Consider the following 21,250-nt stretch of genomic DNA (forward strand, 5'->3'; position numbering starts at 1 on the left):
TACCACAGCCAGAACAGGCAATTCGGCACTGTGCAGAGATGGCTTCAGGCGACTTAGTCAGATAGAAAGTTCAGACAGCTTCGAGGTTATGCAGCAGCTGAGTGGGAGTTTTCAGAAACAGTTTTGGACTTTAATTTTTGATTACACCTATTTTTATTTTTTCAGCTTGGCCTTACAGTGAAATATGACTACAGCAGTGCTAAAGGTTTTCCACACCAACAATCTCACCGTCAATGCGTTTGCAGTTGTGACCTCAAATACTGTCTCTGTGTTACACTTATTTTTCCTCTACTGACAGAAGGAGAATTCCATGAACAGTGTTCATAAGTAGGATCGTGCCAGAGAACGCCCTGGCTGTGTGTGCCAGGATCTCTGCATGCAGTGATCTGCCAGCCCTGAATCTGCGCCTCCTCACCTGATTTGTAAAGGAGCAGATACAGATTTTTCTCTGAAATGAAGTACTGAATTACTGTCTCTCCTCAAATGGAAATGAGGGGCTAATTCCCCGTGCCATAGTGCTCAGCTCTGAACTACATGGCGCTCTAAACCACGCTTAGGTAATGTGTATCATTGATATTCTTACAAACCACTACGATGAGGTCTCACTACATCAGCCAGGAGCAAATGCAGATGAAAGGCTCAGCAGAACAAACCAGAAGGACTGTCTTCAGTCTGAAGTTCATGTTCTCATCAGGTATTAGATTTGGAACCTGTTTGTCCTGGGTGTCATCTGAGTATGTTTTGAAAGCACAGACACAGCTGTCCAGAAAATCTGAAAGGCTAGCTTGCCAGATCTATTTATTTTAACAGGTTACATGTGGCTTTGAAGTGCTACAAGTGCACCTATACGATCTATGTTCAGGCCAGTGAATATCCTTTTTTAATGTTTGACACTAGGTCCTTCACAGCCTTTCAGTCAAGGGCTTCACTTACGTATTAATGGTACAGATCTTTGTGCTGGTTCACCAGCAGAATCATTAGCATGTGCTGCAGTAGGAAATTTTTTGGGTCACCATGTCACCTATAGCCATTGGATCCAGTTTGACAAGTACTTCAGTGTGTACACAGTTTCAAGCATGTAAGTAATTGCAGTCAGTAAGACTTGTGTTTAAATGTCTGGGGAATTTCTGTCTCCTGTAGCTGTTCAGATCTTGGCTCCCAGGAGTCTTTCTCCAAATTTAACAGCATTTCTACTTTACCACCTCGTGGTAGAAAAGTGGTAGGCTGCTTTGCTCTGTCAGCAGAGTCAGCAAATCTGCTTTATTTACCATCCTGTGAGGATCTGTCATTTATGTATTGGGCAGGTAACTTGATGAGCATGAACACCCTATGTCTAACTTTGAGAGGCTATGCAGTACGCATTGCTAGAGCTGATGCTCGTTAGCTGGTTTGCAAGAGAGTGCAACCTACCCAACTGGCAAAAGAATTGCACAAGCTTTTATAAAGTTGGGTGCTTATTTCACAAAATTCAGAAGTTTACAGAGCATAAATAGGGCAGTGCAGAATAAGAACCAAGAGACATGTTAGAAATGGAATTCCTTTTCCACTGGGATTAGGAAAGAAATGTGCAAGCTCCTTCGCATTAGTTGAAGGAGAAGGTGAAGCTACATCGGCTCCATGCTATACATGAGATAAATATTGGCCAGGGCTGCCAAAGAGAAGCTACAGCAGCTTAATTCCTTGGGGAGAGGCGGGACTGTATGGGACATTCGTAGGTAAGGAAATGTATTTAAGTCTATGGTGCTCATCCTTGCCCTGATTTGTTTTTAGAAATGGATGACTCACTTCACTGCACCCTAGCCTAGATGGATGAGAGAATTCCTTTACTCTGGGAAGAATTTTTTTGGATTATTGGATTTTTATTTTTTAAAAAAACTCACTTGTGTTGGGAAATGTTCCCAGACCATTTTCCTCTTAGGTCCTGGCTGTGGAAGAATCAACCTGTAACAGGGAGAGAGTACTGCTGCATGGAGCAGGTCTTTCCCTTCCTTTAGCCATTTCCTCGGCACTGATGAGGCCTCACCTCGAGCACTGTATGGAGCTCTAGGCCCAGCACTTCAAGAAGGATGTTGAGGTGCTGGATTTGGTGCAGAAGAGAGCAATGAGACCAGTGAGGAGGCTGGAGGGGAAGTCCAATGCAGAGAGGCTGAGGGAGCTGAGCTTTTTTAGCCTAGAGAAGAGGAGACTTAGAGGGGACTTCATTACTCTTTGCAACTACCTAAAAGGAAGTCATAGTCAGGTTGGACTCAGGCTCTTCTCCCAGGCAACTACTGACAGGACAAGAGGGCAAGGTCCAAAGCTGCACCACAGGAGGTTTAGGTTGAATATTAGCACTTCCTCATGGAAAGGATGATTAAGCCCTGGAATGGACTGCCCAGGGAGGTGGTGGAGCCACCATCCCTGGAGGTCTTTAAGAAAAGATTGGATGTGACATTTGGTGGCATGGTTTAGCTGATGTTGCGGTGTTAGGTTATAGCCTGAACTTGGTGATCTCAGAGGTCTTTTCCAGCCTCAGCAATTCTATGATCCTTCCTTCCCTTGAAGAGCAGCCTGTCGCAGGTCAGAATGGGGGAATGACAAAAGCAGCAACAGACTTGCTTTTTCTGACAGGCTGCACTTTTTGCCCTTTATTAGCCAAGTGTATCAGGCAAACTTAATTGCTATTCACTAAATATGCATGGGTTTAAAACTGACTTCACCTATACCATTGAAGTTTTGGGACAAAAACTCCTTTCTACAAGATTCTTGCTCAGTGACAGGTTTTGCAAACGATGCTGTAGGCATGCATCAAACCCTTTCTCATCTTCTGGGACTTCTGACATACACCAACATAACTCTCCTAAGGGGAAAGTTGTTCTTCTGCCTCCTGCTTAAGCATTTGCACCTGGCAATTGTTTGAGGTTGGTTATGAAATTAGAAGGGCCACTGGCTGATCAGTGCAAGCAGCTCCTAAGATCCTGCAGTACTTCCTGGGCCTTTCAATTGTCTGTAACTAGGCAACTTCACACTAGAGCAGGTCTGGCTAAATCAGCACTTTGTAGTGTTGGGCACCACCCTCCCCACTACATCCTAGCTGACTTTCTCATCTTCAGCTCTTCCTCGGGCACTGGGAAATTCACAAGCAGCTGGGGAGTTCTTTCAGCTATAACTAGTATCTTATCTGTCAGAAAATCCACAGCTGTTCCCAGGTGCAGCCCACATATCACCAAGCAAAACCTCAAGAAGTGAGGTGCAGTTTGTGACAGGTTTTGTTGGCTACTATAGAATAAATGTGATCATGTGGAGCTCTGTGGGTTGCATCAGACAGCACAGCCTGGTATTGTTCTCTCCTTTCTTCAGCTGTGCAGTCCTGCAGTGAAGACCTCTGTTCATTCTTACGAGCGAGAGTGATCCAAGGAAAAGTATATATAAGGATCTAGACCATGGCTGGGGCTGTGCCCATGAGGAGAGATGGAACTGGCAGAGGTGATATCAGATGCCTCAGAAAGGATATCATGTTCTTCAGATCCAGAGTGAAGCAGCATCTTCACTGATTGCCTTGTCCCCTTGCCAAAATGAGGCTATAACAAGTAAATGGTTTGGTAATAGGAGTTGCAGAAGGGCCCCAGGAGTCCAAGCAGGTGGTACAGCTGGTGATGACAGGCTCGGTCTGTGGGAACAGTATGTGTGCTGGAGGTAGCCAGGGAGAACTCATTTTAGCAGGCTCTGGGCAGACACAGTCACATGGGCCCTAGCTCAGCTGTGCAGCCTGAGCCTGAGGAAGCTGAGACTGCAAAGTTTTCAGAGCTTGCATATTGCAGCTGAGTGGCTGTAGAGGCCAGAGAGTTGTTCTCACAGTCCTCTTTCTGCAAGGAATCAGAGGACCAACCCCCCTAGAATTTCTAATCTGACAGTGTGTTTGGAATTGGCTCAGGAACTCGGCACAGATTCATTTTGAGTATTTGATATGAAGTGCTCACTTCTGGCTAATGCTATTTCTGTTACATCCCTCTTTCAAATCATGATTTAGGAGGACTTTCTGACAGAAGGGCGCTGCTGCTTGCTGACTCTGCGTTAGCTCCTGCAGCATTTTGAGTGCCGCTTAATTCCTCTGTGAAAAGAACTGACACAAGCAATCCCCGTGAACTCTTCACACTTGACACAGACACAAGTGAAGAGGTCGATCCATAATAATTAGGCAACTGGGATCAAAAAGATGCAGGATAATAATGCAGTTTATAATATACAACTTAAGTATTAGAGAATATAATTTCTGCAAGTGATGGCGGTTTCTGATGTGCTGCTATAAATATAGTTCTAAATTCTAGTCAGATTAGGAAAGCATGAGTTTAAATACTTTTAAATGAGCAAAAGGAAACTCTTGTCTAGTATTGTCCTATTTGTGGTGTCACTCCTCAGTGGAAAGGCCATTGCCACCCTTCTGACTTCGTATGTCATTCCAAAATGAGAAATCAAGAACAAGACAGAAATTGTGTTCCTTAAAATCCTTTTCCAAATAGAAATTGCTGTCCTATGTTAGAACAGTGGCAGGCAGACTCAGTTCAGGGCTACAGCTGCTCTGTCAAAGGCATGCTGAACCATATTTCCTATAAACACTCTTTTTTTTCTTATGCGTCAAATACTGAATTAACAAAAGGCTAAAGGCTAAACTGCAGAGGTGATTCATCTTTCCACACACTTTGCTATTCCTTTTACTTTATACTCTCTATATACTCTGTATAGTGGAGCCCAGACTCATAGGGTGGGTATTAATTTAAGATTTAGGGTTTTATGTATCTGTGTGAACAGTCTGCTGAATGCAGAGAATTCCACATATCCTAGCATTTGTTTTCCTTTTCCTTTGTCTCATGCGAATTGTAGCTTCACTTAGGATTAGCTCTCAACAGCCACTACACAGCAGTGAGTTAGAGACAACATTTACAGAGTTATATAATGGTATAAAGATTTGCAGATTCAGTAAGTTGTACCTCCTTGTGACTTGGTGGGTTTTTTTTGGCCTTTTGGCTATATAGTCTATATTAAACTTTTTTTCTGGAACAGTGACTGACGTATTACTAAGGGAATTTGAGCATTGAAATTCCCTGTTACCTTAGGGATTTTTCCAGAATAAAACATTAACAAACTTCTGGCTGATCATTGGGAAAATATTCCTCAGAATCACAACTGTGGAATTTTACTCTGTTTTAACCAGAGAGAGATTTCACTGAGTTTGCACTGTTTGTGCCTGATGTACTGTGGCATTAGTAGTTTATAGCCATATTTTATAGCCATATAATGAATTTTCATATTTTATAGCCATATAATGAATTAGTAGTTTATAGCCATTATTTTATAGCCATATAATGAATTTTCTAAACTCTCTCTCTTCTAAACTCTTTCGACAGAAAAGTGCTAGAATGTTCTAGCTCTGGATTTACTCTTTTGCCCCTTTTAAGGTTGTGTGCATGGTTGTTTCATATTTTACCTCATAGGCAGCACTTTGAGGCTTTACTGCCTGCTCTGCGTCAAGTCTTTTATTCAGTGTTGGCTGCAGTACCTTTTTTTCTGACGTAACCAAGCATTAATATTTAGCATCTTGGAACACAGCAACACAAACACTGAATGTTAACATTTTGGCATACTAGAAAGCTCTTGACAGAGAAAAGGAAAAAAAGTCAAGGCCACAAAGCCAAATCCACAAAGTTATGTAAGTGGTGGGAAGTAGAGCATCACTATGTCCAATTGTTCAGTTTGTGGTGGCCAGAGCACAATCTACAGCAACTATGATGCAGAGATACCCAAGATATTTTAGCTTTGGCTAATTTAGTTGCTTTTTGGGGTGGATTTTGTGTACATGACAGTAGAGTTACCTTCTCCTATACTTCCTTAAGCTGGAGGGAGAGTTCTGCTTTCTGTCATTCCCCTTTATATGAAATTAATTAAGACTGCACTAAGAGAGAATCTTCATCGAGCAAAAGACTTGGACATCCACTTGTGAGGGAGGACCTCTTCATTCTGTTTTCAGCCTGGTTTCTGAGTTTATGTTATAATGGGCATCAAATACTGCTCCTTATTTCTGCCACAGTGACTGGAGATAGAAGATTCACTAAAATAGAGACAAAATGGTGGGCTATTTAAACTTTCCCCATTCCTCCTTTCCCTCACCTTCACTACTGTGCACTCACAGATCATTCAGTTGAGTAAATTAGTCAGTGGGTAGAAAAGAGTAATTAGGCATTTCCTAAATTAGAACATGTTTAGATAGACTGCAACATAAAAGAGTTACTGAAGTAACATTAATGTTTTGCCTAGTACTGGTGAAAACTGTGTGAAAACTGAAATGTTATCCCACTGGAGTCTCACAGAATTCTGTCTTCAAATTAGTGGGAACAATATTATGTCCCTTTTATGCATTCTTTTGACATATTGCAGACCATTTTGATGCGTATCACTAAGTGGTTACACATTAATGTGTTCAGCATAAAAGAAGCTTGTTATAGAGAGGTAATCCTGTTTGTGTGTTGTCAAAAGGTATTTACATTCTGTAGCATATACAGCAAGTTCTAAAGGAGGAAAATGCTTTTGGTTTATGTTCATTGTTGCTGTTTTCCTTTTGTCATTGCAAGCAGCAGATGAAGGGATGTAAAAGTAGACTTTCAGTAGTAAAATTGTCCAGTTCTAAGCTGTGGCAAACTATACAACAGATAGTTATCAGGTGAAGAAAACCCAACAAACAATGTCCCACAATCTATAACGTGTCACACTAGGACTGTCTTTAAGTGAGAATCTAGTTGCCTTCTAGAGTAAATTGTAACTATGGTGAATTTTACCCTTTATAAATGATTGCTTTAGGCAGAATCCTCTCCATCACACAACATCCTACTAACATGCCAATATTATTTTGGTGCTCTGTGACAGGTTAACCGTGTGGAAATGGAGCAAAGAGACATTCCCATTGTTTTTGGCCATCCACAAAGTAGTGACAACGTATGAAACTGCAGGAGAGCCCAAAAAATTGCATGTAAGTCTAGTCAGAAGCAAGAAAAGTAGAGGCAGAATACATAGCAGATTTCAGGCACATGTGTGTGCCATGATCCTGTGATGCAGGTTCTGACTACAACATATGCACAAGACACAGTTGAAGAGATTAGATTTTTGCCGAGCTCTTAGAATTTAATGTATTTATTTGACTTCATTTATTTTGTAGTCTGATGCTAAGATTATGGGCGTTTTTGTAACCCAGACAGGCAAAGATTGGAAGGAGAGATGAGCTGAGATCATGACTTGCATATTTGCCATGACTTTTGTCAGTGTTTTGCAGTATTGTATTGCATATGAGTTGTACCAGCTCTACCTCTCTTTCAGACTTTTATTTCAGTGGGTCTGTCATACATGCTGAAGCTGGCAAGGAAGAAGGTGTATTAGTGGGCACTATCTTGTTACATGTAATTTTATAAACAACCATTCTGACTATTTACTTTAGTGGTCATGATTATGCTGTTCAGATCATTTCTTTTCACTTGCTAGAGACCAAAGTATGCAATACAAAATAGTTAAAAGTAGTTGCTACAGATCGGGGGGTGGGGGAGGGAAGTTTTGTTCCTTGTTCCATAGTGCAGGAAACTTGGAAAAAGAAAATACTTTTTTTTTAATCCCCAAGTGTTTTAACCACTCAGACTATTGGATGGAGGAGGAGAAATACACCTCTCTTCTCCTTTATGTGAAACTTGTTCTGGTGTTTGCAAGTGCTTTCTCTATTTAATCCTGCAGGTGGGGAAAAATAAAACCAACAGGAAAATACCCTGAGAATCTAAGTAGAACAATTTAAAATTATTAAGGCACAATCAGTTCTGTATATTCCTGATCACAAAACCCAAGGCCCGAGCAATGCTAGTGGATCAAAGTGAATTTTAGGAACTTGGTATCAAATAAATGCCACTCAGGCAGCTGAAAGTTGCAAATAGATACCTGGTTTTACTGATTTAGCCACAAGTGCTTACAATGCTAGTCAAGTAACAGTTGGCATGGCCATGCTGGGAAGCTACTGTAATATAAGAAGTGAGGCAGCACGAGCTCTGCCTTATTGCCAAGGGCTTGCCATATGACTTTATACTTGCTGCTATTTTATTTCTCCTTCCAAACAGGAAAAGGGGGGAGATTTCTGGACTTTTATCATGCTGCCTCCTCAAATTGCCCTAGGTATAGTTTATCATTCCAAGATAAATGTTGCAAAACAGTGCTTGCCAACGGGAAGAGAGAGAGAGAGATAGAATTCATGTGAACTGTGTGCATCTGGTGCATGTGACTTTGTACTGTGTTCATAATAGAATGATGCCATATATAGGGTTTTCAGTTAGCTAATAACTTCTTAATGAAAGCAAGTTAGGTATGTTACTTGCTTTAAAACCTATTGTCTGTCTGATCCCTAGGAGTGAATGCAACGTTTCTCCTCACGTGTCCACACTGCTTAGCTTTTGCTAAACTTGAGGAAAACAGGTGATGGCTTTTCAGAGCTAAGCTTGGGCTTCTCTGCATGCCTGTGCATTGCTTCGGTGCCTGGAGTACAAGAACGTCTGGTTTAGAGGTGTGCCTAATCAGCTTTTATAGTCATCTAGGTAGCTATTTTAGTTCAGTTTAAGTCTAGCAAAAGCAACACACAAAACCAGAACCAGAAGCGGCCATGCAGCCTTTTGCACATGTTGAAGTATGTTGGTTTAAGCTGAATTAGTGCAACTTACTTTTTTTTTCTTAACTCAAGTGCTGGCTGAGTTAAATGCTGCTAGGAGCTGGACAAGGAAAATCAGCAGTATCAGTACCTTACACGTGGCATGGCTCACTTTTATCAATAACACAATAATGGAAGGATTGGTGATTTGAAACTCCAGAGAGGCTGCGCTTCCTCCCACAATTGTTCTCTTTTACAGAGGCTGGGGCTAAACCCAGACTTGTTTTGTCTGGATGGAACATTGTATGGCGAGAGGCTACAAGCAGCAGTTTAAAACTGATTAACTGAAAAGTGTTTATAAGAAAACCCTCCTCAAATTTAACTCTGAAGTAACCAGAAGCATGAAAGTTCTCATATATTTTTTTTACTGGGAGAATTCTTATTACAGATCACTTTAAAACCAATTCTTCTGGAAGAAGGATTCTCCTGGGAGTTAGTTATTCACTACCAGTTTGAAAACAAGTCTCTGCTTGAGCAGTATTTGTTCTCTGGCATTCATGCTTTCTTCTTTCTTGTGTATGAGCTGTTTCACATGGTACCATTAGAATAAAATAGCATAAGGGAAGCCACAGGGCTCTAGCTGCTAAGGGAGCATGCACAACACTCAGCATACATACCCTCATAATTTTTTAATACGGTTTCCAAAGGGCATTTAATTACTAATGGAATCCTAGGCAGTTCCTGGTTTAAGTAGAACACATATATTGAATCCAGCCTGTGATTTCTAGTGCTCATAGTTCCACCAGGGTTGTTAAGCTGCATTTATGCACACGCTGAAAGAAAGCAGTGACACAGAACATGGACTGCTCTCGTGGCCCTCACTTGCCCTGACACAGCAGAATTCACATTTTAGCAAGGAAGCATGCTGTAGAGTTCTGAACAACTCTATCATTGAGCTTTAATTGCCTCCTATTCTTAAAAGGAGAAACCCTCAGAAACTAGTATTGTAGTGCTGACCAGTTTCATCTGTAGCTTACAGCCGTTCTGAAATGGCTAACAAAAAATGCAAGTCAGGCAGCTGTTTTTCTTAAATTCAAAGAGAGCCACTCAATAGTTTGTTTTTTTTCAAGGCACTCAATACTGCATTTGGTGGGGAGAGCTACATTCTCAGAAATATTTCCACAGTATGTATTTTGGTATTTATTTTTGGCTTTGCATAACAAACACCTTATGAAGGGTGGCCTTTGTGTGTTAGAGAGAAAACCTAAGTGGACAATATACTTGTATTGTAAAATAACTAGAAAAGATGGTTTGTGTGCACATGAATAAGGCCTGGTTTTGCTTAAACTTTCCAAGTAGTCACAGTTTTCCAGTACAAGATTTGGGGAGGTGGGGGGGGGGACAGAGGAGTTGTAGCTAGTTTATATTTGCATAATGCATATCCCAAGTTTTCCTTAGCATGTGCAAAGGATGACAAGTATCAGTACTTCATACAACTATATTTAATAAGTTATTACAGAAAAAAATAAAGTCCAAACTACAAAGTTTAAGCAGTTGTAAGCAATAGCAGCATTGAGCTCCATGTTTAGTCACAGTACTGCAGTTCCATACAAGCATTAGTCCAAGCCAAAAAGAAAGAAGCCTTGTTAGAATTACTAGCAAAAACAATCTAAGAGAACATGTAATAAAAGATACAGTACATTTAAAATTAGTTGAAAAACAAGTACAGAGATCTTAGCTGTGAATGCTCTAAAAGTTATGTCCAGTATTTTGACATTAAAATTACAAATATCTAATACCTTATACCCCAACAGAACTACTTCCAGGGGAGGGGGAGGGGGGGGGGGGGAGGGATAAAAACAAAACTAATAAAAAAGGGGAAAAGAAGAAAAAAATAGCAAAAATTATCTCTTATTAGCACCCTGGTTTTCTACTTACTGCTAAACCTTTTCTCATGTAAATTTGAGTGTGTCAGAATTATGTGGCCAGCGTGACTTCTGACCAGCTAGCCATTTGGGGTATAGAGTAGTCACTAACATGAATATAAAGTACTCTGTGGTATGATAGAACACTATAGCAGCAAAGATTAAGAAGTTTGGTTTAAAAGAAAGGAAGGAAAAGAAAAGGGGTTAGCTGACATCATACAAACTAGCATAAAAGCAACTACATACAAGCCAGATTAAACAAAAGAGACATTTCTACAAATCTGTGACTAATCTTTCACTCATACCTTGCAAGTAGAGATGTCACAATACTGAAATATTAACATGGGAGCTTTTCCCAGTTAAGTGCCTTTTTTTTGTGTTTTTTTTTCTTTTTGTGTTTTTTTTCTTTTTTTTTTTTTACTACTCTAACAGATAGTGAAATCTGCAAAGTTATTTGCTAACTGCATATTTGCAATATTATTTGTTTTAGCCCATGCCTTGCTAGCAGGCTATAAAATACAAGCATGTAGGCAGAAATATAAGCATAAACTTTGTACCACTTAGCAGGAATTTTTTAATTCCCTCTTCATTCCTTAATCTCCTTTGTTTGCAATTTGTGTACATTCCAACCAGTAGTACCTAATTTGAGTCTAAATTTTACTTCACTATTTGATCTAATCTATACATTACTTACAGAACTGAACACACAGAGGATACACAATAGACCACCTTTGGACACATTCTTGTTCCCAGGTTACAGATGAGCCACTCCAACACTCTGCCTTATAAAGTTAGTCTAAAAGGCTCATCGGCAACTTGAGGTAACTGTTTTGTCCAAAGGAAGTCACTGTATGCCCTGTTTACGCAACACCAGTTTTAGTCTGGATTGTTTCAGGTGCCAGAACAGTCAGTCACTGGCTTCAGGAAGGGATTTCTTCTGGCTGCAGAGGGAAACAACAGTGATGTAAATGGCCGTGAAGTGAAAGGTGTTTTGATACTGGCACTTGGTACTGCCAGTATAAAAGGAAAAAAGAACAAAGACACAAGAGAGGCAGAGAAAAATGGAGAAGGCCAAAGAAGCTGAACAGATGTTCAGACATGGTGGCAATATGGGTTAATGCACTGCTACCAGGAAGTGGACATAACACGATTCTGCATTAACTAGGCAGCTATTAACACTGTGCAGTAACTTGGTTAGAAAATTATGTGGGTACCTCCAGACTGCTCCACGCTGCCACTGATAAACATACGCAGGAAGGAAGGTGTGCAGGAAAGGGTCAATTTAATTAAATAAATAACATGGTGGCAAAATACAATGAAGACTAAATATATACACATATATATTATTTTTTCAAGGAGGTTCAATATAAGACCATTTTTAAGGGAGTTTATTGAGTCCATGATGAGAAAAGTAATGGAGCATGATGCTGAATGGGCAGGGTCAACACCCATTGCTTCGACAGATTTAGTTCCTTATAACGGCAATAGCATCTCATCAACACTGGTGGTGTATAAATCTAGACAGCGAACTGGTACTGTGACATCCCTATTATCTCCCTAAATCATTTTGATAAAGGAAAAGGCTTTTCAAAATATCACATTTTTTTCTGCTTCATTCTGTCATTTTATTGCCCAATTCTTCGTTACAATTTTCCAATCACATTACATAACCAACCATTTTTCATCATTGCCACACTATTGTAAACCACATCAGCAAGTTAATACATAAAGCTTTGCATTTCAAAAAACTAGACACTTTAGTAACAATATTACAAAGATTTTTTTTTAGCTTCAAAAATAACTGAAAATGAAAAAAATAAACTTTTAAAGAATTAGCATCATAAAATTAATTTATTCCAAGTAAAAATACAAAATAATATTAATGACATTGACCAGATATGAAAGTCTCTCCCAGAAACAACTATATTAATGGTTGAGAAAGCACTCCTTAAAGAAAATACGAAATAAAAATGAAAAATATGTAAATATGTTTAAATTTTTTTTCTTAGCAAAAAATCTTTCTAAAAATAACAATGAAAATTTGTCTCAGTACAAAGGCTACATTACTATTGAAAAAATACCAGCATGAAGAAAAAGGTACATATTTGACAGTAGAAAAATGATTTTAGTGAATCACAATGTCTAAAGTCTGCAATGAAAATAAATCTGCAATAAAGATTTATGCCTTTTTTTTTCTTTTCATTTTTCTTTTTTTTTTTTTTTTTTATACAAACAGTACAAACAGTATTGCACATAACAACAAATAGTCGAGGTTAGGTTAGCCTTCAAAAAAATCGACTAGTTCAAGTCTCACATCAGAAAAGGCCACAATAGGACCTGTTGTACCCAGGGGCTTCTTAGTCAAGTTGCAGTTCGGAACTCCGTGTTTTAAAAAATAGTATTTATTTAACTTTTTTTTTTTTCTTTTTTTTCTTTTTTTGAAGGACCCTCTTTTAATAGAACATATTAACAACTCAGGGGCACGTTCATTTACAAAACAAAAGGGAGCATGTCATAAGTTAAACAACTAAAAAAAGGTCTCTTTAAAAAAATACAAACAGAAGAACTCTCACAATTCTGGTCAGTCGTGCAGAAATCACACTTGATTATAAATATACAAATTAAGGGAAAATATTTTTTTTTTCACCTTCTATTCACAACTTTCAGCACCAAATGGAGTTTGTGTTTACACCTGTTCTTTGTGATGACTTTCTTTTAGATTTAATCCAACTTTATGCTATATTGTACATTTTCCCAGCTTCTCTCTCTCTCTCTCTCTCTCTCTTTCTCTCTGGGGGTATTTTTTCTACATGAAAGAGGGGTATTTCTTCAAAAAGGTTTACTTCTTTCACATAATTAGGTAGATTTCTGTAGGTTAGCTATGATCTTTAATATTACAGTTATAAAGCTCTAACTTCATTTTCAAAAAAACTCAAATAAGCATGAAAAAAATAAAGTTACCCATCTGTTAAATCATTTTTTTCTTGCAGAATTAAATTAATATATATTTTTCTTGAATAAACTTACTTAGAAAATATCATTTTCTTTCCTATATTTCAAAATTGAGGTATTGCAAAAGATCAATGTCAGTCAGAAAGCATGCCTTTTTCTTTAAAAAAAATCATCAGCCGACTGTTGAAAACTGTCTAGATACAAAAAGTAGTGCATAACAAAACGTCTTGTCCAGATGAAAAAAAAAAAACACAAAAAAAAAACCCAACCAAAAAAAACCAACAAAGAACCACAACAATAACAAAACCAGAAAAGCGATATCACAAAAACGCTCAGAAGTTAACTTCAAAAGGGATAATTATAAGAAGCATTTTAAACCAGTAAAAAACTATTTTTTTCTTCTTTTTTTTTTTTCCTTTTTTTTTTTTCTCCAAAAACAGAAAAAAAAAAAAAAAAAGCCTTTCCAAGCCAATACTCGCAACTAAACGTTGGGAAAAAATAGCTTACTGAATTAGACACAAACGAGGACATAACAACAAACAAAACTCAGAACATTTCAATCTACTATGCGGTGTCATATCCAGTCAGATTGTCCCCAGAACTGCAAAAACAAAGGAGGCAAAAGGGAAAAAAAAAAAAGAAGTGTACACATTCTCACAATCATTAGTATACCAAGTGTGTGTTATATTTATATGCTATCTGCAGCCCCATAGTTCATGCTAAAAAAATGTCCACTGTGTTAGCAGGTCTGAATTGTATTCAAGCTTCACAGGATACATCCATGTATTAGAGAGATAACGCCACATCCACAGAGCAGACATCTCATTTTACTTTTATATGCAGACATTTCTTTAGCACCACTCTTTTTCCTACCTTTCATTAAATGTGCCTAGTTTATTAGTTTGACAGACTATCTAAATCGGTAGTGTATGTACGCTAGTATGAGCTCTTTGGTTTTCTGGAGAAGGTCTGCAGCTACGTAAATGATGCAAGCATTAGGAGGGAGATTGTAACTAAGAGCTCATTTCCGTTTATGTACCTGTTATGAACTGTCAAAAATGTGTTAATGTTGGATACAGAGGCTTTAACAGTTAGGTTTGATCACAGTACTAGACTTAATCACTTGACTATATAAAATAAATTGCACAATATATAACAGAGCACCGCAAAGTACTTCATCTACCATCCACAAATTTGTTTTAAGAATATCCTACAGCTAGTTTTTATACTTGTTGTAATATAAGTCATTCTGTAATGGGCTGATCCTAATTTCAGAAGCATTACATTTACTGAGGCATGCCTTCCTCCAGTCAGTAATCAGTTTCTTTCTTTGTTTGTTACTGAGTATTTTGTAGCCTGCGTAGATTCATAATTTGTGCATTGTGGGCAGGTTTTATATTAAACATATATAAAATTTATTGCATGCAGCAACCTGATTAAGTAAACATGCAGTCAAAAAATATTGACCTTCCTTGGAAGCTTTTCTGTATGCTATACTGATCTCCTTTCAGCAGCCATCACTATTTTAATCACATAGTCATTTTTTAGTTGATACCCTAGCCTGAATAGAGTATTACAGTATTAGTAATACCACTTTAATAGCAGCAAAAGCTATTGCAGCATACATTTACATAACACTAAAAGTCCTAACAAAAAAAAACAACAAACAAAACAAAACCCAAAACAAAACAAACAAAAAAACCCAAAACAGAACCAAAACAAACAAAAAAACACCACCCACCAAAATTCAAAACAAAACCCCTCAGCAAAACAAAAGAAAAAAAGTCTGATCCAGCTTATGAGGTATCATCCTTACAAGTCAAAATGGAGAGCAACTAAAGGCTTATTTTCTTTAAGGGTTATTACTACTCTAAATGACCCAAACTAATGATTGCTGAATATCCATTTAAGTTTTTGCTACATCTGCCACCTACTTGTGAATATTACCTTTGGTAAGTCATCTGCTAGGGGCAAGTCTAAATTTCTGAAAATAAGTGCATGCTCCAGTTTAAAAATAAAAATAATCATAATTAAAAAAAATCTTCATCACATACACATCAACCCAGTGAAGGCTGATGAGAATGGCAGTCTACGTGTCACTAGTAACAAGTCTTGTGTAGGAAATTAAGGTACCAAGCAGATGTTTGTGTGAATCAAAGTGCAAAATCAGTACAGTTATACTCTGCCGGTTTGTATTATACTGGACACTGAGTTCAGTAATGTGACTGTAAATAATAATAATAATAATAGTAATAAAAAGACCCATATCTTCATTAAAGTCGAGGACGAATGCACAGATTTCCAGAACACTAAGCCCTGAGGCAGCGCTCTCTTTTCACTCGGTTTTATTTACTCCAGTACTTGTTGCTGGGTGAGGCCTGGGGTTCAGCTCCAGCGGAATGGGACGTGGCGGGGCCGGTCACCTCCCTCCTTTACCAGTGGTTTGTGGAACTCCCGCCCAGCACGAGAGTGTATGCTTGCCCAGCAGTATTCACAGTAATACTGCAAACAGGTAACGTTGGCACAAAAGAACGGAGCAAATTTTCCACCACAGCGAGTGCCCTGGCATTCATCACACATCTGATCATCCAGCACATATGGCTTCACTTCCACCTGCATCAGGAAGAAGAAAAATCTCAGTGAGAAGACTGCATAGTTTTGCTAACTATGAAGAGAAGGAACAACATGTTCATTCTTTTGACTCTATAGAATGCTTTCAACTTATGCTGAATTAACCTAAAAAGGCTGGTAGTTAATTTTTCATACCAACCACTTCACTTGTCTAAAAGACAAGAAAAAAGTGTGTGCTTCTGTAACTACTCAAGGTTCCTTGGAAACATTAGCTATGTGAAAATGCTAAGATGGAAGTACAGTAAAAATAGCATCTCCAAGGATTTTGCTGCTGTCTAAGAAACCTCCAGGAATGTGAATACAGTTGTTATGGGGGCAGGGTGCGAGAAAGCAGCATTTAGGAAGAAAAGTGATAAACCCCAAAAGTACAGTTCTGAATTTCAGAGGTCTGGTGAGCTTCAGAGGGTCTTTTCCCAGAATTTTATTTATTTATTTGGTGTTTTGTTGCTGTTGTTTTGTTTGTTTGGTGAACTCTAAAACGCAGGAGCAGATTAATGAGCAAAGAGTCAAATTTAACATGACTAAATGCATTTGTAATGAATGCTTCCTGTTACACTGGCAAAAATCACTGCCTAGATATTTCTAGCTTTAGAAACATAGTATGATTTCATAGTTGGTCCAAACATGACCTTGCCATCAATTACAAATAGACTGGACAGCCTTTGTCCTGTGCTCAGTTATGAAGGCCTCAGAACTGGAATTAGTTTTGTTTTTAAAGCATTTGTTCCAAATACACCAGTATTTTGGATGTCTCTAGGCACTTGCAATAATTCCATCATAGAAAGTGACAACATGACAGTTCCCTTTCATGTGTCTGTTTTAAGAATCTACACATTTGAGTGTTTCTCCATTCTGGGGAAATTATCAGTTTATGGATATGCAATTCTTATGACTTTACAATGATGTTCATAAAGTGGTTTAAGTACAGTCAAGTACATTAAAAGAGAAAAAAATATTATAAGTAATTTTGCTGTAAATGCACAAGTGCATTTACAGTGCACAAGTGGTGTCTTGCAAGCAAAATCTGACTCCAGTAACTATACTTAAATACACATAGTACTGAAGAAACACAAAACGAGATATTAAGTTGAAAAACAAAAAAACCACATACAAAAAAACCCCTTGATACTGAATTTTACTTCAGCTTATCCTGATCACATTCCAACAACTGTTAACTCATTTGAAATTAAACTTCTGTGGTGAACTACATTTCTTGCATACAGAACAGCCAAAAATGCCAATTTATTTATGCTATACTACTAGCAGTGCAGGGAACAGTCTCAATAACTGCCATTTCGCATATCAGACGCCCTACCACTAAAATCAGAAACATCATGTAAAATTGAACAGCACTGTCTCAAATTAAACTGGAGAAAAGCAGGTCCAATGCCCAGCACATTTGTAAATCCCCCCTACTCACATTTCCAAAGCATGATTTGTGAAAGTTTGAAATAGACTCCCTTTTTCACATCCCCCCTCACTCTTCTTCTTGCTTTGGTTACTAGTGAAAGAATGTTCAGCACGTATGTTGTATAATCCAGAGATTTCAGTCTATTAGATCTAAAAATTAATACTTAAGGACTAATTAAGAGACTTTATATGTCTTTCAAAGTCAAAGATAAATCTATTTTAAAATAGATAGAAGACAATTAAGTAAACTTAAATTGTCAACCAATAGAACAAGGGGGGACAGTCTCAAGTTGTGCTGGGGGAAGTATAGGCTGGATGTTAGGAGGAAGTTCTTCCCAGAGAGAGTGATTTGCCATTGGAATGGGCTGCCCAGGGAGGTGGTGGAGTCACTGTCCCTGGAGGTGTTCAAGAGAAGACTGGATGGGGCACTTGGTGCCATATTCTAGTTGATTGGATAGGGCTCGGTGCTAGGTTGGACTGGATGATCTTGGAGGTCTCTTCCAACCTGGTTGATTCTATGATTCTACTCATTGATGGAAAAAGCTACCAGCTAGCATTATCTGTGACTCTACTCCTAAAGCTCAGAAGAAACCCCAAAGTTTTGAACATGGCTGATATACAAATCTCAAAAGGTTCAGCACTGTGACTAAGACTCTAACATGAATCATCTTCTTTTCAAAAATTCAATGAACAAGAAATATTTAGGAACAGCCTTGTTAGAATCACGAGGTACAGCAGCACCACAGAAAAATAGTTTGAGGGTTTACAACTCCATCACTTCATCTGATTTGACAAAAAGTTCATTTAGATTTTTTTTAAAAGATAAAGTAAGTATAATTTGGACTTTGCAGCTGTGTGTTGTTTTATGCCTTCTGAACGTAACAGACACACCCAGTCTCTGTCAAGATGACTTCTAAAGAAATTATATGGATTAGATTAAGTAGAAAATAGACCATTTCTACTGTAAAAATACATAGCTGCAGTGCATGTCATATGTGCTTTTGAATAATTCTAAATGCCAAGTCCTCACAGACACAAATGCTATTTGTGCATGTAATCAAGAGGTGAAGACAGAAGGTTAAAAGGGAAAAAACCCCAATATCCAGGAAATGAAGTGATGTTTTCTTTCAGTGTCTTCCTAAAGATTTCTCTAAGTACCATCACTTCACTCCATACTAGAAAAGTCCTTTAGAAACCAGGGTTTGATAAGGTCTGAACAAACTATCCCTTTTGTCTATTCAGCATGTATTGCCATCTGGATTTGGTTAAATAATTACCACGTTTTTTAAGGTCAGCATTGCCTGTTACGATAAACCTGTGTTTGAGGAACCTCCAGGCTAGATGTACATTGCTGAGAGAAAATTTTGCCTAATAATAGTAGAAGTGCCAGAAGCTATATAATTAGCCACCAACTAAAAGCACTTGATATACAATAAGCAAACATCTAGAGCAGAAAGAAGCTGGGAAATTCTAGAGTGTTTGACCTTTAGAATTCAAAGCAAAACCATGAAGAAATGAGCTTACAGCCAAGGATTTTCTGGTTTTAGTGCTAAACAGTCATTTAGGATATTTGTGGTTTCTTTTTTTTCCGTTCTAGCTCTGTGCTAAAGGGTTGGACTTGATGATCTGTGAGGTCTCTTCCAACCCTAATGATACTGTGATACTTCAGCTGCTTAAAAAAACAGCTTTGAAATAATTAACACATGTCATCTGAAGGGCAGAGGTTACAGTGTATTCAACATAATATTGTGATAAGGATGTTTTCCACTCTGGTGCAGTTTTGTGAGGAACAACCATTGTGTTTCATGCTGTTTTACTTACCCGTTTATCAATATCATTATGTTGGAGCTGGACAAAGCGAGCACTGATAGCAGCAATATAGCTCTGCTGATTGGAAAAAGCCACTCTGCCGGCACCTTTTGGGTATTTCAGCTCTGGGTCTGTATCAATGCCAGCATAGCAGACACCTCCATATAAACGGTCCATAATCATTGCCAATTCAACTGCAAGAATTATTAAACATTAGAGGTTTAAGGTAAACACTAGTGTTGAGTTGCATTCGTTGCAATAAAAGGTGGGGGGGTGGGGGTGGGAAGCAGCACTATTTGTCTTCCAAGGCCTAAAACAGCAAATCCAAATTGACTTTCACAAACTGTATCAACTCTACATGAATTAAGAGTAAAATATAAAGGCAAAAATTCCAATTCTGTAAAAAGAAACCTGTTGTGACTAAAGGGTGAAAAAAAATGCAGAGATGCATTGTTGAAATATCAGATCAACTGGTTTAGAATTTATCACACTGTGGTATTTGGGATTAGGTATTTACAATCTCTTCCTCAAGCTTGTTAATGCTAATTTACATATAAGATCAGTTAAAGATACTCCTGTGTTTAGAACCTCATGTTCTGCCTTAAGTGCTGATGTTGAAAAGACATTAGTAAGGAAACTGCAGTGTTCAGGCAGTTTGGCAAAAACCTCTGTATCAGATATTTAAAGCTGCAAACAAGAAAGAAGTTCAAACTATTTGTCTGCTTTGGAGGTGCATTTAAATACCTTGGTTTTCAAGTGCAGGGTATTCTGAGTATAACCTATGACAGGCCAAATGTCATATAGTTTACTGAAGGCTATAATTAGAAATGAGGTAATGTTTAATTCTTACTATTTACATAACTATTGCCTTAAAATTGTGCCTTTTGTTAAGATGGAGGGGGAAGCGAAAGCAGGCAAGAAACATGGGCTGGGAGAAATCTTACTATCAGCAATGGCTGTGGGACCTTGTGCACAGCTTCTCAAAAGAGTTAGGATTAGGAGAAAGATAAAGTGAGAAGCTGAATTTCTAGTGGGCTAGAAAGTGGTCACCAAAGCAAAGTGAGGGCTACCAGGAAATCCAGAAGTCTTTCTTCCAGACAGTGACTGAGCAGCTTTGTCTACTACAGCCCTGGAACATCAGCATTGGAGTTGAGAGGATGAAAAAGTGAAAGCATGCAGCTTTCAGGAAAAGCATTCAGTCAGCAGGAAGCAGGATTACTAAAGGGAAGTGAGAGCTGCCAGGCCTATCAAAGACAAATGTTTCAACTGGCTTCATGACCCTGTCGGTAGCTCACCAAAAATAAAAGTCTTAGGAAGGTTTTTTTGGTTGTTTTTTGTTTGTTTGGATGGTTTTTGGTTTTTTTTTTTTTTTTTAAGGAAAAAAAAAGAGTGCTGAGCTATAGCTGGGAACAGTGTTGAAAATGGCACTTTGAATAAAAGTGGGGGCTGTCAGGGGCTGGGAGAAATCTTTGATCCAGCCAAAGGCTAAAGGGTTGTCTATGGCTCTGCAAATAAAAGTGAAGAAAAAGAGTGGCATTACAACTGGGTCTGGAAGGTGGTCTTCAGTATAGAGTAGGATCACCAAGAGACCTGGGATGGGAGAGATTTTTCTTCTGGACAATGTCAGAGAGGCCTTGTCTATAGCTCCTTGGGAAAATCAGAGTTAGGGCTGAGAAACAAGGGAAGAGTTGAATCTGGAATTATTTTGGCAAGCGGCTGGACAAAGTTTGTCTTCTAATCAAATGAAAAGGGAATGAGGCTGCACCTCTGTCAGTAAATTAGGATTAAGACAGTATATATTATGAAAAATCAGGTAAATTGTAGGGCATTGTGAGAAAACTGTTTCTTCTAGCAATCTCAATTAGTAACCTATTCAGAA

General features: G+C 38.4%; 1 protein-coding gene and 1 long non-coding RNA gene across 9 annotated transcripts in view; one reads left to right on the plus strand and one right to left on the minus strand.

The window, feature by feature from the left end:
* Positions 1 to 6,903: 6,903 nt before the first annotated feature.
* Positions 6,904 to 21,250, plus strand: part of LOC135176062 (uncharacterized) — a 30,862-nt gene continuing 16,515 nt past the window's right edge. Inside the window, exon 1 of the long non-coding RNA XR_010302550.1 lies at positions 6,904 to 7,000. This is a non-coding gene — a long non-coding RNA (uncharacterized LOC135176062). The remainder of the gene's footprint in view (positions 7,001 to 21,250) is intronic.
* Positions 10,129 to 21,250, minus strand: part of CPEB3 (cytoplasmic polyadenylation element binding protein 3) — a 99,431-nt gene continuing 88,309 nt past the window's right edge. For all 8 annotated transcript variants that reach the window (XM_064144677.1, XM_064144674.1, XM_064144678.1 and 5 more), the window contains 2 exons: positions 19,384 to 19,565; positions 10,129 to 16,134 (listed from right to left, as the gene is read on the minus strand). In XM_064144677.1, coding sequence (XP_064000747.1) covers positions 15,907 to 16,134; positions 19,384 to 19,565 — 410 coding nt within the window. In that variant the 3' untranslated portion in view covers positions 10,129 to 15,906. The remainder of the gene's footprint in view (positions 16,135 to 19,383; positions 19,566 to 21,250) is intronic.

This window comes from Pogoniulus pusillus, chromosome 6 (assembly GCF_015220805.1).
Source record: "Pogoniulus pusillus isolate bPogPus1 chromosome 6, bPogPus1.pri, whole genome shotgun sequence".
Lineage (NCBI taxonomy): Eukaryota > Metazoa > Chordata > Aves > Piciformes > Lybiidae > Pogoniulus > Pogoniulus pusillus.